This window comes from Gorilla gorilla, chromosome 23 (genome assembly GCF_029281585.2).
Source record: "Gorilla gorilla gorilla isolate KB3781 chromosome 23, NHGRI_mGorGor1-v2.1_pri, whole genome shotgun sequence".
Classification (NCBI taxonomy): Eukaryota; Metazoa; Chordata; class Mammalia; order Primates; family Hominidae; genus Gorilla; species Gorilla gorilla.
Genome location: NC_086018.1, coordinates 23,912,816 through 23,938,090, shown reverse-complemented (window position 1 = coordinate 23,938,090; position 25,275 = coordinate 23,912,816). Strand labels below are relative to the sequence as shown.

The window sequence follows — 25,275 nt, the reverse complement described above, 5'->3', positions numbered from 1 at the left end:
CAAACCACTTTACAGATGGGGAAATTGAGGCTTGGAGACAGAATGTGTGTTGCTGAGGGCTTCACAAATTAATGGCAGAACTGGCTGCCTGAGAACACTATGAAAAAAAGATGGTGCACAAAAATATGGTTCTAGCTAAGTGGACCTTATTGCTTTTAAGCAGAATCATAATAGGTTTTTAAAATGACAGATATTCAAATAATATAGACCTCATTTAGAATCCGCCTAGGGTACTAACTTACTATGCAATCCTGGGCAAGTTGCTTTACTTTACTTTTCCAAGCCTCACTTCTTTCATTTATATGAAGGAAATAATAATATCTATCCCACAGCATTACTGTGAAAATTAATGTTAGTAAAAAATTATGATTAAGTATATATCTGGAAATGTATGAGTAACCACCAAAAGAACAGAAATACAGTTTGTAGCTTCTGAATCAATAGTTCAAAAGAGAACATAGAAAACGTCAATCTATCCAAAAGTAGGAAAGCAACAGAGCGAGAGCAATGTAAAGGGACAAGAAACAAAACACAAAATAAGATAACACAAAATAGTTTCAAATATATCAGTCATTATAACAAATGCAAACAAATTACATTTTATATGAAAAGCTAGAGACTAAAATATTGCATTAAAATTATCCAGCTGTTTAAAGAAAACACATGAACATGCATACACACACACACACACACACACATACACACACACACACACACACCCCTACAAAGCTTTAAAATGAAATAGAAAAAGGTCTTGCAGGTAAACTGACTAAAATAAATCAAGCAAAATAAAATAAGGCAAAACTTATTCATGGAGAAAGAAAGACACCAAGTAAGAATCGAAGCAATGATCTTCAAGAAAATAAAGCAATACAAAACTTAGATGCACCTAAATATATAACCATAAAATACATAAAGAGAAACTATGACAGAACTGTTAACAAAATTTGGTATAACCATTCTCATGGTAAGGATATAACAGGACTGTCTTAGAAACAGATTAAGAACTCAAAACCAAAGTTAACAGGAGGTAGTTTTAAAAAATACATAATCATGTATTTTAAAACTTTTCCTTTATGGTTTATGCTTTTACATTCATATGTAATGTTGAAATAAAAATTTAACAAGGTTGATTCATTTGCCATGTATTGAACCCTATGCCTCATAAACAGTTACATTATTTTCTACTCAATAGTTTATTTTTGTTTCTTTGTTTGTTTTGTTTTTTGTTTTTGAGACAAGGTCTCGCTCTGTCACCCAGGCTGGAGTGCAGTGGCGCGATCTCGGCTCACTACAACCTCTGCCTCCTGGGTTCTAGTGATTCTCATGCCTCAGCCCCCTGAGCAGCTGGGATTATAGGTGCCCGCCACAACACCCGGCCAATTTTTATATTTTTAGTACAGACAGGGTTTCACCATGTTGATCAGGCTGGTCTCGAACTCCTGACCTCAAATGATCTGCCCACCTTGGCCTCCCAAAGTGCTGGGATTACAGGCGTGAGCCACTGTGCCCAGCCACACACAATCCTTTATTAAACTCTACCAATAACTAGAGCAACAAAGAGATCTCAACAATTTCAAAGAAAAGATGTTATGCATTCTACCATGTTATCTGTCCTAAATGCCATTAAATTAAAAATTAACAATAGAAAGTTACTCCAAATCATCCTAAATGTTAATAAACTTGAAACTCAAGTTCTAGATAACTTACAGGTTAAAAGAACAAGAGATACAACAAGACACTTAGTAGATGGCACTAAAACAGCAATTCCAGGTAAATGTATTATCTTAAATGCATTATCTTAAAGAAAACAGTTTAAGTGGGATAAAAAATATTGAAGGTGAGTTAAACATTTTAATACTAAAACTGAAGACCAAGAACAAAAATCTAAACCAACGGAAAAAAGAAGGAAAAAGAAACAAACATAAGGTCAGACACTATTAAATACACAACAAAGAAACAATAAAACAAAAGCAGGTTATTTGAAGGGATTACAGACAAAACTCTAACAAGAGTAATCATCATCAACCACAAAAAACTCAAAAGTAAACATTATTATGATTAAAAAGAAAATAATCTGATACAGTAGAATTTTTTAAATAACGAGAAAATACCATGAACATTTTTTATGTCAACCTATTTGAAAAATTAGATGAAATAATAAATGTCTAGAAACATTAGTTACCAAAGTTCACTCAATAAGGAAAAGAATAATACCTGAATTTGTGTTCAATTATGATTACAGCATTTTGACACAGTAATCAAATAGGGTTACAAGCAAATTGTATCAAATCTGCAAGAACTGCATGATCCAAATTTTACAAAAAATTGTCTCAGAAATAGTGGTGAATTCATTTTATGAGATTAGTACAACACTTGACAAAGACAGTCTAAGAGAAAAAAATTATAAAACAATCTTACTTATGTGCCTGGTTTCAAAAATCCTAAATAAACTGTTAGCAATCCAAAAGAGCTGTGTATTGAAAACATATGACTAAGAAAGGTTTATTTGGGAAATATATCAGGATACATTAAATATCTAAAATATACTACATTAATAGATTGAGACAAGTCATCAGATTATCAACAATTGCAGAAAAAGCATATAATATTCAATAATAAAACATCTTTTTTTAAGATATTAGAAAATTACAAATACAAGACTGATTTAACCTTATTAAAGTTATAGTCACATGCCACATTACATTTCCATCAATGATGGATTGTATATACAACGGTGGTCCCATAAGCTTATAATACCATACTTTTGCTGTACCTTTTCTATGTTGAGATATGTTTAGGTACACAAATACTTACCACTGTGTCACAACTGCCTCCCAAATTCAGTACAGTAACATGCTGTACAGGTTTGTAGCCCAGGAGCAATGGACTATATCAGATAGCTTAGGCGTGTAGAAGGCTATCCCATTTAGGTTTGTGTGAGTGCACTCTAGGATGTTCCCACAATGATGAAATTGTCTAACGATGCATCTCTCAGAAAGTATCCCTGTCACTAAGCAATGCATCACTGTAATTATCAAAGACACTGCAAATATGTGTATCACAAAACTTTACAAGCACTCCTATTAAGGTCAGGAACAAGAAAAGGATGTCAAATATCTTTCTCTACCATTCAATCTTATACTGGAGGCAAATGAAATAAGGTAAGAAAAAGAAACAAGTAGAAAGTATAACATTTTTTTTTAATTTGTTGAGATCTTTGTTGCCCCAATCCATGGTCAAGAGTCAAAACTGGCTGGGCGCGGTGTTTCATGCCTGTAATCCCAGCACTTTGGGAGGCCGAGGTGGGTGGATCATGAGGTCAGGAGACACAGACCATCCTGGCTAACACAGTGAAACCCCATCTCTATGAAAAATACAAAAAAATTAGCCAGGCGTGGTGGCAGGCGCCTGTAGTCCCAGTTACTCGGGAGGCTGAGGTAGGAGAATAGCATGAACCCAGGAGGTGGAGCTTGCAGTGAGCTGAGATCGCGCCACTGCGCTTCAGCCTGGGCGACAGAGCGAGACTCCATCTCAAAAAAAAAAAAAAAAAAAAAAAAAAGAGTCAAAACTATTCTTATTTTCAAATGATAAGACTGTCAAGGCAGAAAATACAAAAAAGCCTACAGATGAAGTATGAAAGATAATAAACGTTCAGGAAGTTTGCTAGATGCAAGATTAATGCATGATAATCAATGGTATTCCCATATGCCACAATAACTAGTTGAAATATAGATAGAATACAGAAAAATATTCTATTCATAATAGCCATAGAAACTACAAGTTTCTAACAAAAAAGTCCAAGATCTGTACAGAAAAATATAATAAAACATTATTGAAAGCCACAAATAAATGGAGAGGGCATATGCAATAATATAATAGTTCAATATAAAAAAGTCAATTGTTCCCAACTAACTTGTAAATCAACACAATTCCAATGAAAATTACATCAGGTTTTGTTGTAGAACCTAAATAAGAAGATTAAAGGGTCAATAAAACAGGCAATTTTAAAAACAGTCAAGGTAAGCTGTCCTACGAGTTATCAAAACCCAGCCATGAAGACCATATGGTGGAGAAATAGACAAAAAAACCCCAATGAGCCACAATGAGGAGTTCATAAACACACCCAGGCATACATGGCAATTGCAGGAAAAAAATTACAAACTAAAACATAGTTTATCCATATTGAGGAAGATAGATTCCTACCTCACACTATGCACCCCAATAAAATCTAGATGGATTAGAGACCTAAAAATGTCAAAAGCAATACTTTAGAACTTTTAAGACACATGATGACATTTTTGTGAACTCAAAGAACAGTATCTTAAGATATAAAAGTGCAAACCATAAAACATGCTTGATTAACACAACTGTATTAAAAATATTTTTTATTAAGCTAAGGACATTATAAACAAAGTGAAACAATTATCCATAGTGTAGGAGATATTTGCAAAATACGTAACCAAAAATGGATTCGCATCTTGTATAAAGATCATGAATGATCAATAGAGAAAAAGGAGACAAACTTCTATGACTACGCAATTCACATAAGAAAAAGCCACAATCGGCCAGGCACGATGGCTCACGCCTGTAATCCCAGCACTTTGGGAGGCCAAGGCGGGTGGATCACGAGGTCAGGAGATCAAAACCATCCTGGCTAACATGGTGAAACCGTGTCTCTACTAAAAATACAAAAAAAAAAAAATTAGCCGGGCGTGGTGGCGGGCGCCTGTAGTCCCAGCTACTCAGGAGGCTGAGGCAGGAAAACGGCATGAACCCAGGAGGCGGAGCTTGCAGTGAGCCCAGATCGCACCACTGTACTCCAGCCTGGGAGGCAGAGCGAGACTCCGTCTCAAAAAAAGAAAAGAAAAGAAAAGAAAAAGCCACAATCAACATGTGAAAAATGCACAGCATCCCTAGTAATGAGGGCCACGCAATACCATTTAGCACCCGATGCCTGGAAAAAATGTTTAAAAATGTCTGACAGTGCCACATGTTGGTGGGGACATGAAGAAGTAAAATTTCAGACACGGCTAGTGACGATGGAAACTGCTGCAATCACTTTGGGGAACAATCTGAGCGATATTTAATAATTCCCAAATTGTACATTCCCAGGAGCCAGCAATTCCTCTTCCACCTACATACCCTGGAGAGACTCTCGCCCGTGTGCACACTGAGGCAGATATGAGACTATGCACTGCAGTTTGGGGTTTTAGGGTGGAAGTAACTAACTACCCACCAATAGAAGAAGGAGATTTTTAAAAATGGATGCTGTGTAGAAATGAAATGAATTAATTAGAACTGCATGTATCATTATAGACTAATCTCAAAAACATAATATAGAGGGGGACAAAGTAAAGTGCAGAATCATATTGCTGCATGTGGCTGAAGTTGAAATATACATTCAAGGGAATTATACACTTCAAACCCCGGGGAATGGTTTCATCTGGGGAGGGAGGAAAGAAAGAGAAAAGCAGAGCCAGGATTGAGATTAGGAAGCGACATAAAGAGGCCACCAACCGTTTTTAAAACGTTTTGTTTCCTTAAAAACATCTGAATAACAAATGGCAAAATGTTAATTTATGTGAACCCTGAGTGCTTGGTTCATAAACACCAATTACATTATTTGTTCTGCTTTTCCATGGGTTTGGCAAAGGTCATAACAAAAACATTTAAAATCATCAAAAGTGCTAATTTATTAAAAGGATCCAACTTGGTGACTAACACAAAGATGGCTTTTTATTCATTTAAACTTACCTTCTCTTTACATGTAAAATTTATTTTTGCAATTTGTATAAAAACCTTGCTTTACTAGATTATCTATTCTGTTTTCTCAGACTATGCTGAATAGAATGCAACCTTCTCGCAGTGATTCCACTCTATCATTCTAGAATCTGGTACTGGGCTGTGCTCTCTTGCCCTGATGCTGAAGGAAAGTCACCTCAATGGCTCTGAATTCAATGGTCCCAGTTGCTTGGCTGGAAAATTAGAAAACCCAGAGAAGAAGGGAGATTATATTGACTCCCTCAGCTTCCAACTCTTACTCTTGCTGCGTGTGTCCCTGCTGTGGAATTCACTCATTAAATCAATTTGTTTTTTAATACATAATAAGCATTTATTTTGTCCAAGGCATGGCTGCCCAAGATGATCACCTGAAGTGCACCCACATTGTTTTGTGAATAAAGTTAATGAATTTAGGGAAGGACATTGATAACAAGACCATTACTAATTAATAGACATCGAACCCATGTTAAGCAAATACATTAAAATACACTCCTTTGATACTTTAAAATAAATCATAGAAGCCACAGGCATTTCTCTCCCGTGTTGGGATTTCATGCAGCAGCAGCACAGGAAGGGAATAGAGTATCTAGGAGGTGGAAGAGTCATTCCTTGCAACTCTGAAATCGGAAGCTGCCTCTGAGCTCTGCTGGCTACATGAGTACAGCAACAGTTCTCAGTAGTGAGGGAAGTTGATTTTTTTTTCCCCAAAGGACATTGGGCAATGTCTGTAGACATTTTTGGTCGTCACAACTGAGGTGTGGGCTACTGCAATGCGGTGGGTAGAGGTCAGGGATGCTGCGTGATATCCCGCAATGTACAGGACAGCCCTCTACCACAAGGAATGATCCAGCTCCAAATGTTCATAGTGATGCAGTTGAGGACCCTGGTGTACACTGATGGACAGTTGAGAACCCTGGTGTACAGTGATAGCCACAACCCCATAAGGCTCCACTCTCCAGAAGCTCAGAGCTGTTAACTAGCTCACTCAAAGCCGTGTAGACAGAAGTGGTCCCTCTGGGGCTTAAAGCTACATTTGCCTGGCTCCAAGGCTGACTGCTTCTAGCAAAAGTCATGTTCTCAGGAGGGCAGTCATGTGTGCAGTGGCCATTCACATACATCCCCTTAAAGGAAGGACTGTCTGGTGGACTCTGATCCCAACAGCTGCTGAAGGCAAAGACAGCCTCATCCATTGCTCCTGGTTGGCCCCACTCTCTTTATTCCCCATGGGTTCTTACAAAAACCCTGCTGTTTGCAGGCACCTGAAGGTCTCCTTTGAAGAGCCAGTGAATATGGTGGGAACAGAGCTGATGGAGGAGAGGGTATCCCTCAGGCTGTTCTCCCCATGAGCCCATCTCTCAAATAGGTCCCTGAGATACTCCTCTGAATGTCTGCCAATGTCTCCCCCTTACCTGGTCACAGAGGGTTCCGATCAAGCCTTCCAAATCTTGCTTCTCATGGAGGACCATCTGCTTCTCTTCATACTCTTGCTCCAGCTGCATTTCCAGCTGACGAAGCTGTGGATACACAGGGAAGAAACATCACAGGGTAAATGAACTCCATCCAGACAAATCCTACAAGGCAAGGACCCTCAGAAGGCGGAGGAATGTAGAGCCTGTGGCTTTGTTCCATGAGGCTGCCCTAGTGATTGGGTGGTAGTGTCTCTGTGGGAGAATTTAAGAGCCTAAAAGCTTGGGAGCTGGACAACAGTAGGGAGGGCTGGTCGATGATGTGGAACCCCTCGCCCTTGACTGTGAAACCCCCTCCCCCAGGTCCCCAATAGAAAAGATGCCTCTCTCCTGCAGCCATGGCCACTGCTGAATATTTGCAAGTCTTCGCACTTTGATTTTTAAAGGCTCTGCACAATATTATAACCAACATATCAAAAATGCATCCCCTCCATTATTAAATACACAATGATGCAGTAAAAAAGTTGCATTTGAGATTTTTTGGTGTTATAAACTATATGTGTCCCTCCACAATTCATATGGTGAAACCCTAACCCTCAGTGCAGTGGTATCTGGAGGTGGGGCCTTAGGGAAGTAATTAAGTTTAAATGAGGCCATGAAGGTGGAGCTTTCATGGTGGGGTGAGTGCCTGAAAAGACACCAGAGAGCTGTCTTCCGCTCTCTTTCTCCACCACATGAGCGTACAAACAGGAGGTGGTGGTCTGCAAGCCAGGAAGACAGCCCTCGCCAGACACTGAATCTGCCAGCACCTTGATCTCAGATTTCCCAGCCTCCAGAACTGTGATAAATAAATGTTATCGTTTAAGCCACCTAGACAATAGTATTCTGCTACAGCAGCCTGAACTAAGACATCTGACGATGAGCGACTCATTTAATTTGCAACTGGCTCTGATTTCTCAGCAATTACCCAGCAAACACAGACATTCCCCACTAGAGCAAATACCCTGCTGTGGCTGTGCTTTGCAGGCCACCGCCACCAGCCTCTCTTGTATACATTACCCATCCTCCATTTCCACCTCATGCCATCAGAGATCCTATTTCACGGGTGGGCAAACTAAGACCCAGGGAAAATCCGAAGTGCATACTCTGAAATTAGTTGCTGTTTAGAGGAGTTAGTGTCCTGTCTCCTGACCCCAGCAGCTCTTTCTGCCACCCCAGACAGCCCCAGCATTCCCACCCAGGTCACTAACTATTGATTTCCTGCCAACGTGAGAGATAGACTGAACAGAGCAGTCACCAGAATGAGAAGTCAATATCAGTATTTGTCATAAGGAGAAAAACACCTTTCTCTGACTTCACTCTCTCCTTTTATAAATCTATCCAGAGAAAAGCCTCAGGAGAGTCTGGGTCACATCTCCAACTCATTGGAGCCCTGGCTCAGGGCACACACCATACTTTGAGGCATTCTTAGAATAAACCAGAAATGTGTGCAACCTTTACCTGAAGGAATATGGGCAGGGACTGAGAGATTCCATCTCCTGACCCATGGAGGGGGAAAAAGTACTGATTGATGGTCACTTCTATAGAAAGCAAGTTCGTTTCAGAAATTTCACTTAGGACGGAGAGAAATACAAGGTGCTCTCTTTATATCTGTTTTTAGAATAAAGACTGGGAAAGCTAAAACCCATCTTGAAAAACACACAAAATAACAAAACTATATATCAAGCAAGGCAAAGTTGAGTGTATTCTGTACACAGGTATGATTCAGGGGACGAGAAGGGAGGGAAGGTCTTATAGAGTACATGTGAGAACCTGTTAAACAAGGCTTAACCCGAAGCTTTCCAGCAATTCCACTTTGAAGATCCTACATTCACATCCATCAATACAGCTCTAAGAATGTTTATCTCGGCACTGGTTATAAGGGCAGAAAACTGGAAACAACCTAATGTCCAGTGATAGGGGATTTACTGTATAAGTTAGAGGATATGCTTTGGGTGAAAAACTGTTAAGCCATTAAACATATAAGTTAGATCTGTATTTACAGACATGAAAAGAGGCCATGACAAACTGCAGAGACAACAGGCTTCAGAACCACGTGGCCTCATTTAGTGAAAATGATATCTCTGCAAATCTGCATGTGTGTACAGAGAGTGAAAGAGAGCTATAAAAGAACACTTAAAATAGTAATAATGATGGCTTCTAGGTGATAACATGTCAAGGGGTTATTGCTTTCTTACACACTGTTTGGAATGGCTACAAAGACTTTGGATAAAATGTTAAGAAATGATTTGACTTGTAAGGAAAATAGTAAGAAAGAATTGGTTCTATTATTGAAATTTACAAGTCCTTGGCATCAGTCACATGGCATTACGGGGACTTAGTAGAAATCTCTGAGCCATTATGCTGGACAGTTCCAGAGGCTTCTGGAAGTTCCAAGATCATATTTAAGATGGGCATTTCCGCTCCTACACCTTTGAAGTCACCTCGAAGCTAAGGTCTCAGATGATTGCAGAAAGAGCTTGTCCCCAGATCCCAGACCCTGTCCTACTCCTCACTCTAAGGAAGAGGGAATCCATACCAGACCTGCCAGGATCCAAGGGCACAGCTGTGTTCACTGCTCACGTACCCGCTTCTGGCAGGACTGACGGACATCCTCCAGTTCCTCCTCCTGGTCCTCACAGTCCTTCTGGTGCATCTGCTTCATCCGCTCGATCTCCAGCTCAAACCGCTGGCGGAGCTGCGGGGGCAGCAAGGACAGCACGTGAGGGTGACCCACTCTAACTCTCCAAGCCCTCCATGTCATCCTTGGCATTCCAATTGCATTTCTCATTTTTGGAATACATAAATGAGAGTCAAGTTATTGCCCTAGGCATCCTGGAAGATCATAAATGGTGAGTAGATTAAATATTGCCTCTATCCATTCTTGTGCTTATAACAGACATCACTCATCAATCACACTTTCCCACTGAGTTTAGAAGCAGCCTCAGAATCCTTCTCAACACTCTTTTTTTTTTTTTTTTTTGAGATGGAGTTTCCCTCTCGTTGCCTAGGCTGGAGTGCCATGGCGCAACCTCGGCTCACCACAACCTCCACCTCCTGGCTTCAAGCGATTCTCCTGCTCAGCCTCCCAAGTAGCTGGGATTACAGGCATGTGCCACCACACCTGGCTAATTTTTGTATTTTAGTAGAAACGGAGTTTCTCCATGTTGATCAAGATGGTCTCAAACTCCTGACCTCAGGTGATCCACCCGCCTCAGCCTCCCAAAGTGCTGGGATTATAGGTGTGAGCCACCGTGCCCGGCCCCCTTCTCAACACTCTTAAGATGAAACATATTTCTCATTCCTGGAGCAGGCATCAGCGATGGTTTTCTGGGTGGGTGGATAGGTAGATGAATGGTAGGACAAAAGTGTATGAAGACATGAAAGCCTGGAAAAGATGATGATTTGCCCAAAATGTTATCTGAGACAATTCACTTTACCTCTAGGTCAGTCCCCTTTCCCTGTAGAAAACAACCGTCTTAGAATGCTACTATGAGAATTAAATGATGATATAAAGCACCTAGCACAGTATCTGATACATAAATATTACTTTCTCTTTCCCCATTATTTCAAAAACAGAAAAGACTATCCCCTCCCTCCCCGGCAACCTGACATAATTAAGAGCTGTGATCCCATGAATGAGCTGGGTCTTTTAAACAAGAACCTCCAAAACACATGCAACAGGCATAGAGCCGTGCATAATGTTGGAACTGTGTGAAGTCGTAGAAAGGGTTCTAGAGTGGAAGGCAAAAAAGTCATGAGTTCCAGGTCTAGTTCAAGACTTCACTTTCCTGATCTGCATGATTTACAGATTGGCCCAAGCCCTGGCTTCTCAAATTTTGTGGCACATTAGAATTACAAACGCATTTTTAAAACATACAAATTGCAGGGCTTCACCCTAGACCTACTGGATTAGAATCCCCAGGGTACAGGGCCCAAGAAAGCTTTGAAGCTTTCCTTTATCTGTCTATACTCTTTAATGTTACTGGATCATGAAAAAGCATTTGGAACTCAATAGCGTAGATGGGTGATATGGTTAGGCTCTGTGTCCCCACCCAAATCTCATTTTGAATTTTAATTCCCATAATTCCCACAGGTCAAGGGAAGGACCTGGTGGGAGGTGACTGGATCACAAGGGGTGGTTTCCCTTGTGCTTTTCTCATGATAGTGAATGAGTTTTCTTAAGATATGATGGTTTTATAAGTGACTGCTCCTGCTTCACACACTCTCTCTTGCCAGCCACCATGTAAGACTTGCCTGCTTCCCCTTCCACCGTGACTGTAAGTTTCCTGAGGCCTCCCCAGCCATGTGGAACTGTGAGTCAATTAAACCTCTTTTTTGCATAAATTACCCAGTCTCAGGCAGTTCTTTACAGCAGTGTGAAAACAGACTAATACAATGGGTTACATTGTAGAAATGATAACTTTCTGATCATTTACTCTAGTGTCCCAGCACCTCTCATCAAGCTTTTGGAATTTCACAAATGCTGTCCCCAACATGGAAATTAAGTTCAGAAAAAACAATCTGGGTCTTTTAAAACGTTGATAATATTCCCTGCTATGCCGTGGTGAGGAGCAAAAGGATAGTGTACGTCAGAGGCCCTGTTACAGTTTCTGGCATAAAGTAGGCTCACTTTAAATGTCAACTTCTTGCCTTTTTTTCCTTTAAAATGACAGGGGTTATGGGAAGATAATCCAAAACCAAGGAGCCTGAGCAAGTAACTATAATATTTCTTTTTCATTTTTTCTAGCCTCTTGGACATTCTTGACATCTGCAATACCATTTATGTCAAACTTATACGAGTTAACATAAAATTCCCTGGAAAAAGTGTTGTATTATAATCAATAAATATCCACTGGATGTCTACAAGGGCACAATGCAGCCTGAGGTTATGGGTGAAGCTGAAGACGGATAAAATGTTGAGTCAGCCTCATCTCCTGGGTGAACTGAGCATGGAAATTCAGGCAGCTGCATTAAGTTTTGGGTCCCTGAGGCCACGGTAATACATTTTTGCTTCCGAGCACTAAGTGGTCCCCCAGTGGTATCTTAAAGAGTTAACACAGTTTTCAAGAGGGCTTGTTTTATTCTTGGCTCTGTGAAGATCCTGCTCATTTAAGGAACACAAGGAACACTGGGGTGCTACACGGCACTGCACCGTCATCCATGCCCTTTAAAGACCTACACAGATATTCCACCTTCTTCACAAACCTTCACTGATTCATAGCTGTGGCTGGCAGGAAGCTAGGGGAGAGATAAGGCTCCATATTTGATTGTACAGATAAGGAGACTGATGTCTGGAGAAAACAGGGGCTTGCCTAAGGTCATATAGGCAACAAGCTGCCTCAAAGACCCTGTATTACAGCTCCTTGAATATCCTACGGCTATCCTGTCTTCAGGCTTTTGCACAGGCTGGTCCCCTGCTTAGAACTCTCTCATTCAGCCAATTCTGATTCATCCTCCAGCTTCCCTCTTCAGTAAACATCACTTCCTCCAGGAAGTTTTCCCCGATCTCTCCCCCAACCCTGCTGTCACGACCAGATCTTCAAGTTCAACATTCCCCTAACACTAAGCATGACTATAAACTTTGGGAGGGCAGAGATTGTGTCTGTCTTATTTGCAATTGCACCCTCAGCATCCACAGAGTGCATGATGCAGAGGAGGTACTTAATAAATACAGGCTGACTGAGTAAAAGACTTGTCTTCCTTATTGCTCCTTAGTGAGCATCCAAGACTTCCTGGATCTTGTTCCCCGACACCCACCACCCACATGTCTTGATACTCACCAGGCTCCATCTTGATGGAGTAGTGGTTAGCAAGAAGCAAGAGCTGAGCCCTGGTTCCCCCAACCCCTGTCCCACCCATCCCCACTTCAGTTCAACAGAGCTGCTCAGAGTTCATCTGCTTTACACATTCATGACACCTGGTCACATTTTCTCACATAAGGGTGGCCCCAGCATTTTTTTAAAAAAACACTTTAAAATAATTGCCTTTTACAAAATCCCACAAGAGAAATTCGTTTAGAGCCACGCATCAGAAGAAGTCTTACTTCCCCTAGAAAAAGTGTTTTGTTTTGTTTTGTTTTTTTAATCTCAGGCATGTAACTCACATTTCCTTTTTCTTTCTGGCCACCAGGAATTTTAGAGCTAAAATTATTATGTGTGTAAGACCATATGTTTTGCTTTATCTGCCTATTAATTCACTGCCCCCACCCTCCTCCTTAGTGTCTATTTTATTTTGTACTTTTCTGGTTTGGATTGTTGTATTTATAATTTTTGTATTCTATTATACATGTATCTTGTAAGCTGCCTCAAATTATTTATAGAACGAGGTAAATAAGTAAGTACATGAATAAGCAAGCAGACAAAGTATTCATCTGGTACTTTGCAGAGGGTACTGGTATAAGAGTATTTGATATTTTTGTCTTATTCCCTTTGTTATTTTATTTTCCCCAAAGAGTAGCACTTCAATCTGCCTCGAAGCTGTGCACAATGCCTAGCACATAGTAGACATTCAAGGCAGTGTGGGGTCAGATGACATAGGTTCCAAATCCCATCCCTGATACTTTCTCCATGTCTCTGAGTCTCAACTTCTACAACCGTAAAGTGGGGATAATACTAAGATCTCCCTACATAAGGTTCGTGTGGAGATTCGTGAGATGTGTGGGGAGAGCTTAGGGCTGAGGTTAGTATACAGACAGTACTCAACGAATGTTAGATATTTGCTCAACAGCTATTTATTGAGCATCAGCTATGTACCTGGCCTCATTCTAGGCTCTAGGATTGCACTAAGAAGCAAGAGAAAGAGAAAAACAATCTGACTTCATGAAGCTTATATGTTAATGAGAGAGAAAGGCATAAAGCAAACTTTTAAAAAATACTATCTAATACGATGGCAGGTACCAGAGAGTAAAGCAACCCAGCTAAGGAGATGGGAAATGAATGCAACATAGTGGGAGCTATTTGCAAGATGATTAAGGCAGGCTTCTCTGAGGAGGTGACACTGAACCTTGCAGGAGAGAGCTGGATCAGGAAGGATCTGAATGTCAGACTTAGGAGCTTAAAGGTTCCCTGGGATAATAGGGAGCCATTGAAGGATGAGGAGCAGCCAAGTGAGGCACCCACATTGTATTTTAATAACATCACCCTGCACTGGAGACATGGGACAGGGTGTTGCCCTGAGACAGGGCTTTCTTACCTGCTCCAGCTGCTTGATGGTGTTTTCCTGCTGGCTCTGGATTTTCTGTTGCTCAAGAGCGCTGGATTCCAACTTCCAGAGCCTCTCCTTCAAGCCAGCAACGCAATTTTCCCCCAGAGATGGTGACCCCAGCAGCTCCCGTTTATGGTCCCGTAGCATCTCCACCTGCTGCTTCAGCTGTGAGGCCTCCTGCTCCTTTTGCTACAGAGACAAAGAGGACAGAGATCTGGAGTCACATGAGTATGCCTCCCTCCTCCCCCAGGGATACCTCTACAACCACCTGGGGCTGGAGTGGCGCTTTCCACTTTCCAATGCCTGCCATTTCCACCTGGACCCCACCGTCCCTCACAGCGCCCCCTGTGGGACACCAGCAAGGGCTGCTCTTGGTATAGCTCCTACAGGCATGGAGTTGGGGGTGGGAGGTAGGATTGGAGTAAATTGTCCCTAGAGTTCGATCGCAGAGCACCTACAGGAAGGGTTGACCCCATTTGTAAGGGAAGTGGAGGCACATAGCTAAAGCTTCCCTGTGTGCCGTCTGAGGCTGGGATTGAGATGTTGGAGCAGGGAGGCAAAGTGCTCAGAAATGACTCTTCCAGGTTACAGAGTCAGCTCCAGGATCAAATAACTTTGGGCCAGATCATGAAGGAGTTGAACGCCAGGCTAAAGCGCTCAGAGGTTCTCCTGCGAGTAGTAGAGAACCACAAAAGGATGAGGAGCAGCTGAGTGAGGCACCCGTGTTGTATTTTAGTAAAATCTCTCTGCATTGGAGCCTGCCTGGACCAGGACATTGCTCCTGGACAAGGTTATAGCTAACTCATTCTCTGCTGAGCCTGTTATACCTCCCAGGTAAGCACCTCGGAACCTGTGCAGGTAACTGAAGCAAGATCAAGACATCAATCTTGCTCAGAGTCTGATTATCAATTTGCCAGCCACTGTTTGCTATTTTATTAAGACACACTGGGATTCACCTGCTTGACAGACCAGGATACCCTTGTGAAGTTTTCTCTCTGTCACCATTTGCAGCAGGTGCACGGTGCAGTTTCCTGAGATTTAGCCACCAAGAGCCAAGATAGCTCTGTGTCCCCCATCCCTTACCTTCAGCTGCTGCTGAAGCTGGCCTAGCTCCCACCGGACACTGGTGTTCTCCTGGGTCACTTTCTCACGGAGACCCTTCTCAAACACTGACTCACCTAGGGCCTGGGCCAGCTGCAGGTCAAACCTGTGCAAAGCAGAGCACGTGTCAGGGCCCCGTAGGCAGGTGGGCAGGGGAGTGATTGAAGCAGGGGCAGGGAGGGGCTGCAGAGAGGCCGCTAGTTTCCCAAGAACCATGAGAAAGAGAGCAAAAGGAAGAAGAGAGATAGAGAAAGAATGAGAAGTTGGAAGTTTTTCTCAATGCTTTTACGTAAGGCTGTGGATGTAGGGTGGGAATCTGAAAAACCACAGAGCAATTTTTAGGGTTTAGGTAGACTTGCCACAAAAATATTCGATATATTTATTATTCTAGATTTTTCCCTCACCATAGTCATTCTGCCTGAATTTCCACTGTTAGACTGAGACTTCTGCTGCCCCCATCATCTCCCTACTAAAATGCTAATCTAAATGCTAACCCTAAAATCTAATAAAAATATATGGACAAAAATAAAAATAGAATAAAACTATATACAGATATAGAATAAAGGATATATTTTAAAGGTGGCCAGGCATGGTGGCTCACGCCTGTAATCCCAACACTTTGAGAGGCCGAGGAAGGAGGATCACTTGGGGCCAGGAGTTAAAGACCAGCCTGGTCAACAAAGTGAGACCCCATCTCTATTTTTAAAATTTTTAAATTTTAAAAATTTAAAATTTAAAATTACCTGGGCATCGTGGCATGCACTTGTAATCCCAGCTACTCTGGAGGCTGAGGTGGGAGGATCCCTTGAGCCCAGGAGGGCAAGGCTGCAGTGAGCCATGATTGTGCCACTGCACTCCAGTCTGGGTGACAGAGCAAGACCTTGTCTCAAAAAAAAAAAAAAAAAAAACCAACCCAAAAACCTGATCTATCTGGTCTGCCAGCATATGTCAAGGCCCCTTAAATCTACCAGGCCCCATTTGACTTCCAATATTTCCTGACCAATGAACAAACGAATGGATGTAAGTAGAATGAGGATATTCTACATTTCATATTTTAACATATCGTCTGGCTTATACTCTCATATGCCATACTAAAGCATGCTGATTATCAATAAAATGATGGACATTTATACATTCTTGTCCTCATTTGTTTCTCAAGCAGAAAACACAAAGACTAGTCAGTCCTACTGAAAGTCATCCAGGGAATTAATGCCTTGTTAGGGGCCCTCCTGCCCATCTGTGATGACCACCGGGTGAGAAGCCCCTCCTGGATGTTATGTCACTCTGTTCAGTTGTCTCAGCCTCCTGGCAGTATCACAGGTGAGGAAACCGATAGAGAAGGCTTTGCCAAGCCTCAGTAAGGTGTGACTTTCAGTCACTTCCCCTTGGCCCAAACAGGAAGTCCCATTGTTCCAGAGATCTTGATATGGCAGAAGTGGGCATGGGGTTTGGCCTTTGGTGGCAAGAAAGTCTCGCTTGTTATAAGATTATCCAGTGTTCCTTAATACTAGACTATCATTCAAAGTCTCAGACTTCTGAGAGACCCAATCATAATGGAGCCCTCCTGTTGGAACAGCTCAGGAGCTTTCTGATTGACTGTTGGTGACATCATTCAAGGGGCACTATTTGCTGCCTCTGAACGGAAGCATTGTGATGAGGGTGACGATCCAGCAGTCCCAATGTGTCAGGTCCCGGGCTGAGATCCATGTCGTCCTTACAACAATTCAGCAAGAAACATGTTATTCGATCCATTCACTGAGGAGGAAACTGAAATCACTCGGAGAGGAGGAGTGATTCAGCCCCAAATTCCAAAGTAGTAGAAATGGACTTGGGCTTCCCTAATGTCTTAGCTAGTCCCCCATCTACCTGTCCATTCCTGGGACAGGTGAGGTACGACAGTAGGGACCAGACAGTAACTGACGGTGCAGAGGAGTCCTTGACTTAACAGGCCACTTGATGCCAAAGAATAGCTACTACAAACACCAACTCCTAGCAAACAGCCCACACTGACCAGCCAATTGCCTGAGGCCAGACAGGTTTGCACACAACCTTCAATCTGTTAAGAAAGGGCCTTGGGTCCAGCCACCCTTGAGTGTGGGAATCAGTGAGTCTAGCACAGGGCTTACCCGGAATTTCATCAGCCCTCAGAACCAAGCTTTGTGACCCATAGGGTAATCATGCCACAAACAATCCAACCAAAATGAAACCATCCCAGGCCACTCTGAACTTAGAAGCCAAAGCGGGAAACAGAGAACTCTACCAATGTGGAGGCATCACTCTGTCCTGGGCCCAGCAAACTCAGGAGGCAGCTGCATCTACATTTCGATTAAGCATTGAGAGATGCAAGGAAGTATTACTGACTTCTAAATTTTCCCTTCACCATAGTCATTCTGCCTGAACTTCCACAGTTAGACTGAGACATAAAATGCTAATCTACCTGGAAAGGTAATGCCTGCTATCTGCAATTGGCATCAAAACATAAATTAGCTTCTGCCTAGAGATGGTAACAGAGCAGAGGGCATCACAAGAAAGCTAAGTTTTGAGAGGAGGGCATGCAAATATGAAGAAATAGGAACTTTGCTTGGGGGGTATCCTGGGGAGATTCATAAGTCCCTGGAATGAGGGATTCTGTCCAAAGGGAAAAGGAAACACCCGACAGATGGAATTTTCTGGCTGCACAAACTCCAGAGGCTGGCCCCTTACTCATCAGAGAGTTGAAACCCTCAGTTAGGCCTCTCAGAACAGGAGTAGAACCCATAGTTGGGGACCAAGAGGGTCACAGCTGGGAGAAACTTGGGGAATGATGGAGTCCCAACCTCTTGTTTCACAGACAGGGGTATATGTCAGAGCCATTCTTCCAGATCAGATGACCTGTTAAACTGAGACTTCTGCACCATCTGAACCATCAGTCACTCATCTGAACCATCAGTCACTCTCTGGCCCAGAGAGGTGGTATTTGCCAAGGACACACAGCAGGTGGCCAAGATGGAGCCAAGCCATTTTCCCCACTGCAGGGGTAAGGTTCAGCCAGAGCACCCATGGGGAGGTGGAAAGGGGAACAGAGTGAGATATCAATAAACAAAAAATAAACCTTTCTTATTTTGGGGATGGAGAGCACGCTAACAATCCCCCAAAGACCTTTTTCAGATGAAGAAGCCAGCTCAGGAAAGCTGAAGGATAAATAAGATAAATAATATTTAATGCAGATCAAGTTCAAAATCTATGCCACCTCCATGGAAATATAATTCTGCTTCCTACTTCTTGGAAAGGAGGCAGTTTCCACAAATTCACATCTTGGCTCACACAGGAACATTTTTCTGTATTTTATCATGGGCCTTCTGAAAGAGGCTGCTTCCCACCTATTTGCCTAGTATGACATCTCCATTAGGACTTGGCTGGCTCAAAACAGGACTCCTGTATACCTTTCCCCTCACCGAGTGAGCTGGAGAACTTTAGACACAGCCAAGGCGTCCAAGCATCACAGGTTCTGAGGTTTTGCATGAAGAAGCCTATGAGTGTGCGAATCTGGGTACAAATCCAGGCTCCACCATCGCCTCCCTGTAACAGCAACCCAAAGGGAATGCAAATATGGGAACCACACCGTGCAGATTCAGGATTAGCATCTTGCTGGTGCACAAGGCCCAGTCTCTGCCAGAATGGCTCACATGATCTGAGAGTCCAAGTCCTAAATGAGAAGGCCATATTTTGGCCTCCTCCTTATTCTCTAGCCCAATTTTCACCAACAGGAAGAGGAACCAGGATCAGTCCACTTAGATGTACTGACTGCATCATTTAGTCCTCAGCACAAGGGGGCGATCTTATCACCAACCTACGGATAAGGAATCTGGCTGGGAAAGGCTGAATGACCTGCTCAAGGTCACACATCTAGAAAGAGGCACCTTCAGGCCTTGAATGAGATGACTTTTATATCAATGCCTGGGCTCCTAATCGCCATGCTGTCTTGACCGTCTGCAACAGACCCTTCACTCGACAAATGGGGATGTTAAGGCCCAGAAAGGCAAAGAAAGTTCCCCAAGGTCACAAGATCAATTGGCCATGTAGTTGAGTCTGGCTAAGAGAAAAGAATAATTTCTTGCTGGATTCTTGGGAGAACCACACAGGAATAAGGTGTGAGGGGACAGGGAGGAAGATTAGAGCAAAACAAGGGAGTTGAAGTGAGGGAGTTAGAAGGAGAACCTGGATACCCCAGAAAACCCCAGCTCCAATGTAGCCCACCATAGCAGCCCAGGTGATGGTGAGAGATGCAACTCACTTCTTCTGCTTCTTCTCCAGCTCATGGTTTCGACTTTGTTGGTTCTCTAGCAGGACGCGGGTATCCTCAAGGTCACAGGTAAGATGGTGGCACTTCCTCTTCAGTTGGTGAGCCATCTTCTTGGCCCCATCATAAGCACTTTGCAACTCCCCAAGCTGTAAGAGTAATAGAATGAATTACCCGGCTCTGTGGGCATGGAACGAGCTTTTTACTTTGTATTTCAAGGAGTTGCTATTTCCAAGGTGGGTAATGAGAAAACAGCAGATGCTGGAATGGGGAGACCCTGTCTTGACTACCTTCCTCCTGGGTCACCTCCAGGAAGCTACTTTGCTGAGCCTCAGTTTGCTCAGAGGTAAAGTGGGGATAATTCCATCAATCTCTTAAGGTTGATTTTACTTTTGCTCAATAAACCTCCAGCCAATGCACCCACAGACTTTACCTACCCTGCCTCAACTTGATGACCCCTGAGCCACCAGATAACTCATATCCCCACCAGCCGACATGATCAGAAGGGATATGTGAGGATTAGCCACAGAGCAGCCAAAATGACATACCTAGAAAATCTGAGCCGGAATCCCAAGTGACAAGCCTTAAAGGTTAAAGCAGCAAATGGCACTTTGCATGGACTGAATTAATACCGGAATGCACACGGCCTTAAACAAACAAAAGTCAAGACTCTTGCATCTTCCTCCAGGAAACACTCTCCCAAATGTCCTAGTTTAGATCTGGGAAAGAGCACGCAACTCAGCACACTGGCTTTGAAGAAATGGCCTCATTAAAGAATTGCTTTAAATAAGCAAAACTCTGAGTTAATGAAGCCTGTAATTCTAAATTCAGTATCTGAAGGCAAATGGGATGTTTTTCTTATATTCTGCTGCTCAGAAAAGGTTGCAGTTTTATTACTTTTTAATGTAGCATAAATATCCCCCTTCATCAGGGAAACTGACTCAACTTTATAATTTGTTATTGAAGAACTGGGCTGCTTTCCTGCAGTTGTCCATCTGTGTTTATCTATGGTTCAAGATGTCTCTTGAGGACCACGATGCAATGTTCACCTTGAAAGCGACCACTAAAATCATCACCAACAGCACAGAGGATATCAAGAGTCACTTCCATTGTTTATAAAATCCCATGTGATCTTACCCAGGCCCACCTCTGCAAGGCAATCACATGATACTTTTTGCTCACGTTGAGAACAGAATAGATGCACAAATATAACCTCCACCCTATGGCTCTGATATCGAATGGGAGAGACTATGAAGTGAGTAGGTAATTACAATACAACATGATGAGGCCTATGTTTTGGAAGACAACTCAGGGACTCCCAACCCAATCTGCGTCAGCAAAGACTTTCTGGAGAGAGTGACATTTAAGCTAAGATCTTAAGAATAGTTGGAGATATCTAGGCAGGAGAGAAAAAGAAAGATTGCTCGGGGAAGAAGAAATAGCATATGCAAAGTCCCAGAGGTGAGAAAGAATCAGGCATTTTTGGAAGGAGAAAAAAAAAAACTGAGTGTGGCTGGAATCAGTGGTGTGCTGGAGTCGGCTGGTACCGACTTGAAAGAGATGCACAGAGCTAATTCTGTGCATCCCTTTCAAATTCCATGTTAGTGACATCACAATGGTAGTTTGAAATTGGCCATGGTGGGAGTATTTACACCAGGGAAATTGGCAAGTGCTACAAATCAGGGCTTTTTCTTTTTTCCACGGAGCCATTTACTAGCACACCATTTGTTAAGAGTGTGAACTGGTTAGAATGTAGACGAGGGATAGTTGGAGGCCACAGAAGACAAGCAAAGAGACCAAACTATCTGTACATTCATCTAGAAAGGCTAGATAAAATTATATTATATATAGATAAGATTGCATTAGATTTGTAATGTTACCTTCAAGAAAGAAGGAAATTTCAGGATATCAGACATGCAGAGGACACAAAGCCCTAACAATAATGGTACATACTAATATTATGGCGGCCAGGATGAGGGGGAAGAGCAGTTGATAGATCCAGAAGTGTCCTTTAGGATAGAGGTTTGTGTTTCAATGCCCAGACAGAGACAGGAGACAAGGCTCTGGGCTCATGGAAGGTGAAGAGTTGGAATGAAGACCGTTGCATTGACAAACCCCTCAAAGAACTGCATGCACCTCAGTAAGAAGAGAAAATAAAAGCTCCACCTGCTGGCCTGGAAGGTGGTAAGAAAGCTTGCTTTCACCCTGGATCTAGGTGGGGCAAGAAGTACTCTCGTAAGAATTTTAAACCCCAGGTCTAAGCCTCATGTGGGTTTAGAGATCCAATTGACAATTTTTACATGCTGCAAAAAATCTGAGACCAAGAATTTAGCATTATCTCAGGGACTGCTGCCAAAGAAAGTGAAAAAGGTTTTCTTCTAGCAGAACACACCCACGACCCTGTTATCAAAGGGCTCCCATCGAAGTCAACAGAATGTTAAAAAAATTAAATCTCCTGCTGAAGATTAACTCACAATAAAAAATAGCTAAATACACACACAAAAATTCACTGGGAGTGAAAAAAAAAAAACATTCCACAATGCAGAACACCTGGGACTACTGGGGGAGGAGCACAGAAACCTGTTGAAGATGAGCTCAAAAACAAAATTTACAAAACACACAAGGAAAAAAATCCAACATGAGAGTCAGCATACTTTATGATCATAGAACAATCTGAAAGAGGCCCTGAAACATTCCTTGGCTGCAGTGTGGCAGGTGGTTGAGAGGAGAGGCCAGAGGCAAGGAGGACAGCTAGGAGGCTATTGCTTTGGTCTGGATGAGAGATGAAGGTAGCAGATTAGAACAGAGGCAACAGGGAAATGTGAAGGTTTTGAGACCACTGATAATTATGTAATAGATAAGAACCATGAGTTAAAGTGACTTCCACAAGGTTCACGTAGAAATGGAACTGGAACTCAGATATCCTGAGTTAATGTCCATGTTCTTTACACCACAGAGCAGTCTCTGGATAGAAGATCCACATGTACAGACAATATTTTTCATGTCTCACAGCGACCAGCATTTGTAATAATAGTGGAGATGGAAAAACCTTAAGGGGTTTGTGTCCTCTTCCTCCCTCTTCAGGCTCAGCTAATACCTCGATCACCCACAGTGGAGGTGAGAGCCTGCCCACTCTCTAACACTTCTGTGGCCCAGACTATCCCCACATCTTACCTTTTGCTCCAGCTCTTTCCTGGCTGTCAGCTCCGAGTCCAGCCTCTCCTCGCATTGCTGCAGACGCTTTCTGAGGAACTCGTTCTCCATCTGAGCACAGTCAAAGCGCATCTGCCACTCGTCTGCTGTTTAACGGAGTCAGGGAGACCAGGATAAGAGGCCAAATGAGTGTAAGGCAAGAGTGTGAGTGGCTCTCCTCCACTTTCTTGGCTCTTGGCATGCAATTTCACAATATTCACAGAGCCCTTGAGCTTCAACCTTGGACCAAGAAACTATGCTTTAACTCTGAGTTTTAAATAACGCTTCCTCCAGGCAGCCTGTCCTGACCACCTCCAACTGTCTAAAGTTCTTGAGTGCTCACTCTTCTAAGATTGGTTGCCTTATACTGTTTAGTTGTCTCTATAAGTGTATTCATATCTTCCCTTTTCCAAGGAAATTTCATAATCCTTAAGGGCAAGGGAGCTGTTTCAGTCATCTGTGAGTCCTTCACACCCTCTGGAAGAGTTCCCTACAAGCAGATTCCCATACATGTTGATACAAGCTCATGGATTGCTTAATGAACCTAATACAATAATCAGATAAAAAGAGTCATCCTACTGGCCAACTTTATTGGGTTGTACAGAGTATATAATTATTGGCTGTTGGTGGAATTAACAAATAAGTAAATTAGCAATAATTCAAGACTCTACTAAACTGTTCAGAAGATGTCTCCACAAGATAAGATGGATACCAAATCCCTTGATTTGGTAAACATGTCAAAAAAATTATTGGCTGGTTTGATTAAAACTGTTTGACTGATTAGAATGGAATATTTTAGGCTAAGATGTCTTATCTTTTGACTATCTGAATAATAGAATAATGCCCATTAAGTTAATGAAGTTGTGGAAAACATTCCACAAGTGGATGACCAAAGATAGAGACCACCCACTTACTCATCTATCATCCATCCATCCATCCTTCCATCCATCCATTCACACACTCATTGAGCACACTACTTTGTACAAGATGCAAGGGATAATGAAATGAATAAGAAGCCATATCCACCCACCTTCCAGAATAATCAAGCAAGGGAAACAAGTAAAAAGACAGCTGAAGCCTAGTATGATCAGGGCTTTCATAAAGAAGCTTATAGAAATCCAGAAGAGAACCAAAATTAATAAGACAACAAACTTGGTTTGTTCATCATTGTGTTCCTAGAATATGCTATAATGCCTAGCATATAGTAAATGCTCGATAACTTCCACTGGAAAGGTGGATAGTTGAATGGATAGGACGTTTGACTATATGATAGGGTGGAGGATTAATGGATAAATAGTTGGTTGGATAGGTGGAATAATGGATGGATGGATGGATGGATGGATGGATGGATGGATGGATGGATGTTAGTGTAGACAGAGAAGTGGGTGCATGGGTGGATGAATGCATGGATTGTTATATAAATAAGTGGTAGGGTATATGGACAGGTGGGTGAGTAGATGGGCAGATGGATAAATGGATGGATGGGTGGATGGGTGGATGGGTGGATGGATGGATGGATAGATGGATAGATGGATGGATGGTAGGATTAAGTTCTTGAAAGAGGTGACCTCAATAGAGATTCAATAGAGATTTCTACATCATTAACCAAATAAAGGATGGTATAATAATAAAGAGTTAAAGCTTCTTCAAGCTTCCACCAAGGTAAAAACATCATGATGGGAAAAGCACACTATCTCTCCACCAGGAAAAGCCTCACAATCACAAGCAGCATGGCCTGCAAAAGTAAGAAGCAGCAGCAGAAAGCATTTCTGCAGCTTCCCATGTACTCTGTGCTATGATGTGCTATAGAGCAAGTGGCATGAGTGGGCAACACGAACAAGAGGGGAAACTGTTCTCCTTCAAGGCTCATCTCTACCTCCAACCTCCCTGCCCATGAGTGCCACCCTTAATCAACATGTTTTCCTGAGTTTACCTGATATCCCCATTTATATCGTGAATATCTTGAGAGCAGGGCCCAATTAAAATCCCTCTGTAACCCCCAGTGTCCAGCTCCGTGCTGAGTGCATATCACAAAAGGTTCTCTTTAAATATTTAGCCATGCATAAAGGAAAACATATTTTTTAAATAATTCATACTCCATCTTGAACCATAGAGGTGGTTGTGGTACCACTGCGATGATATGATTAAAATGTTTTACTGCTTCTTTCAAATTTCCTATATTTTAGACACTTTCTATAATGAGTATGTATTACTTTCATAATGAAAAACAAAATATTTGTGGGTTGGCTTCTTGGAATGAGCATCCAG

The 25,275-nt window shown here is 42.3% G+C and overlaps 1 protein-coding gene across 4 annotated transcripts in view; it reads right to left on the bottom strand.

The window, feature by feature from the left end:
• Positions 1–25,275, bottom strand: part of MYO18B (myosin XVIIIB) — a 315,850-nt gene that overhangs the window by 138,931 nt on the left and 151,644 nt on the right. For 3 of the 4 annotated variants that reach the window (XM_055374078.1, XM_055374073.2, XM_063704782.1), the window contains exons 28-33: positions 22,990–23,114; positions 19,810–19,964; positions 15,519–15,642; positions 14,424–14,624; positions 9,817–9,927; positions 7,194–7,298 (exon numbers count right to left, since the gene is read on the bottom strand). In XM_055374078.1, the coding sequence (XP_055230053.1) occupies positions 7,194–7,298; positions 9,817–9,927; positions 14,424–14,624; positions 15,519–15,642; positions 19,810–19,964; positions 22,990–23,114 (821 nt within the window). The remainder of the gene's footprint in view (positions 1–7,193; positions 7,299–9,816; positions 9,928–14,423; positions 14,625–15,518; positions 15,643–19,809; positions 19,965–22,989; positions 23,115–25,275) is intronic. The other variant, XM_055374079.2, reaches the window with a different exon arrangement.